Here is a 2,673-nt window from a genome sequence, read left to right as displayed (position 1 = left end):
GCCTACATCAATATTCCTATTAAATATATTACTTTAAACCTGTAATGTAATGGATTACGTTACTAACTACAATTTTTGTCATGTAAGCCTATAATTTGGATTCCGTAACCGACTACAATTAAATTGGTTAGTAAATCTACCCAGCAGCAACACAAATTATAACACAATTATAGTAGGATATATTAATATGTAGGCCGAATTATACTACTATAAATTCTTGCAAATAAATAAATAACTGCATGTCATCATTGGTGGCACTAACGTTATCCTTGTGAGGAAATAGGCTACATTGCTATTCCATTGTGGCTGTAGCAGAATTTAGCCTACTGTCATAAACCAATTTAGCTAGGCCTATAGAAAATCTGTTAAACAAAGTTGAGCTGAAATGAAAAGAAATATTTCGCTTACAGTAAGCCAGTTAATGAGTTCTTCTTAAGCTAATCTTTGCTTCAGAGCAGTTTCCCTCACCGCGTCGCCAGCTGAGAACAGAGGCTAAAGTTGGGCGTTCACTAACCGTCCATGTGACGTCACCTCTAAAGGGAATTCTGGCTCAGTCAGTCAGTCCCCTATAAAAAAGGCTGTTCAATGCTGGAGTCACTGAGAGCATAAACGCTGCTAACAGACACAGGACATCTCGAAAACTGTCTTTTCTATCCAACAACATGTCTTTATACGCGTCTTCAGACTCGCGTCGCGTCAGTCCCGCCAGAGACGTCAAATTCGACACGGCGCACCGCAAGAAAGCGTCGCCGAACATCTTCGAGAACATCAACCAGGACGTTTTGGTGAAACTCTTCGAGAAAGCAGGAGACCTGAAGGCGATGGAGAGAGCCAGGAGCATCCTCACGCTGTACCAGGATCCTGAGGGAATCTCCAAAGCGCTTATGGCTCTTCAGCAGGACAAGAAGGACAAATTTATGCTTATTACTGGACTGACGCGTCAGTCGTTGAAGTTTCGTTGAGGGAAGTTTTCTTCGGGAAGCTGTGCATGTGTGCACAGATGAAAAGACCGTGAGGACTCGGCACACATGCTGGAGTCTGGTGTAAGTTAGTGCTGAACTTGAGATGGTGTCCTCCTGCCAGAGTCATGTTGGTGTGCTGTGAAAATAAAGAACTGATCCAGAGCGACGAAGTTTGAGCCTGAAGACACCCTTCTTGACGCACCATGCAGAACATCTGAAGTATGGACTGATGCCACGGGCGAAATTTGATTATGAAGAGATTGTGTCAGCAATGTCTATTGCGATGTTACAGTCTACTTTAAAAAAAATTGTTTTAATAAAATTGTTTTGATAATCTCATGAGTATTCCTTTTTTAAATTTATTTCCCTTGCCACTTTATGAGTCAACACTGTCAGGTAAATGTGTAAATATGCCTGTCTATTATATTGCTAAAACGAGCATTTAGTTCAGTGAATGGGTGGTTTCAAAATAGTGTTTAGCTCCATCTTTTAAATTTAGTGTAAGTTAAACAAAAGGACTGTAGGCTATTTTGTCATGCATTAACTCCATGTTAAAGCCGTACACAACTTGTTTATAGAAAATAGCTCAGTAGCTGGCCTACTATAATCAATTATTGAAAGAAGATTATCTCACAGCATAGCCTATAATATGGAACGAGTAGGCCTATCTTCAGGATGAAGTTTGTGACATCACATTAAATGTCAAAAATAGCCTATAATAGCATTGAAGTAGGTCATAGCCTATTTTTCAGTCTATATTAAGTATTGAGTTATAATCTTATAAAACTATAAGGTGCTGTGGCATGCCCTTGCTCTTTGAAAATTCGCAGGCAAAATCCACTCATTTCAGGGTAATTGGTTTTCGGAGCCTTTTGGATGTCATTAAATGTAGAAAATCAAACTCAGTTTTTAACAGTTTCAGGCTAATCATGATAGGGTGATGTAAAACATTTGAAAAATAATTTTGGTCAAGCTCTGGTAAATAAAATAAATGTGTGTAGTGTGGACTTCCATAAAGAAGACCTAAAGCGCCAGATAGCTGCATCCATCTTTAGAATTTTGTGTTTGAACTTCAGTTTTTGCTAAGCTATATTTCTATATTTTCTATTTATATGGCATCGCTGTTGAAGAGTAATTAGCTGATGAAGTGGGTTTACTCATTGTAGAGTTAAAGGGATAGTTAAAAAAAAAGAAAGAAAAGAAAATTAGCGCATGATTTACTCACCCTCAAGTCGGTATGACATGCTTCTTTCAGACAAATACAATCAGAGTTATATTAAAATATGTCCTGGCTCTTCCAAGCTTTATAATGGCAGTATATGGCCGTTTCGTGTTTGAAGTCCATAAAAGTGCTCCACAAGGCTCCGGGGGGTTAATAAAGGCCTTCTGAAGCAAAGCGATGTGTTTGTGTAAGAAAAATATCCATACTTAAAACTTTACAAACTGTATTCTCTAACTTCCGCTAACTGTCGTATGTGCGTTACGAGAGACTGGCGTTCCAGAGTAGGACGCTCCGGAGAGAATATGCTAGTTCTCGTGAGAACCAAGTTCGTTTGAGGGCGTTTTCACACCTGAAAGTCCGCACCATGGTCCGAAGTTCATGTTTTGATACATTTTATACATTCGGTAAGTTTTAGTTTGGTTTCATATTGCAATTATGTAAGCGCACTAATGACATACTTGCGTCCTGTCGTCATCATCTATGTGGGCT

General features: G+C 39.0%; 1 protein-coding gene across 1 annotated transcript; it reads left to right on the top strand.

Annotated features, from left to right (window-relative positions):
• The first annotated feature begins 474 nt into the window (after nt 1–474).
• On the top strand, nt 475–1,301 carry tcimb (transcriptional and immune response regulator b). The gene has a single exon (XM_077242926.1). It carries the CDS (start codon nt 663–665, stop codon nt 960–962), a length of 300 nt encoding a protein of 99 aa, XP_077099041.1. The 5' UTR covers nt 475–662; the 3' UTR covers nt 963–1,301.
• The last annotated feature ends 1,372 nt before the right edge of the window (nt 1,302–2,673 follow it).

The sequence above is a fragment of the Siphateles boraxobius genome, unplaced genomic scaffold, assembly GCF_051911475.1.
Source record: "Siphateles boraxobius isolate OS27281-9 unplaced genomic scaffold, OSU_SipBor_1 25, whole genome shotgun sequence".
In the NCBI taxonomy this organism is placed as follows: Eukaryota; Metazoa; Chordata; class Actinopteri; order Cypriniformes; family Leuciscidae; genus Siphateles; species Siphateles boraxobius.
Note: the sequence above shows the minus strand (reverse complement) of the source record. Positions and strands in the feature narration are given on the sequence as shown.

Excerpts from the sequence above, each read along its gene's own strand:
- tcimb (XM_077242926.1), top strand. The coding sequence starts at position 663 with ATGTCTTTATACGCGTCTTCAGACTCGCGTCGCGTCAGTCCCGCCAGA.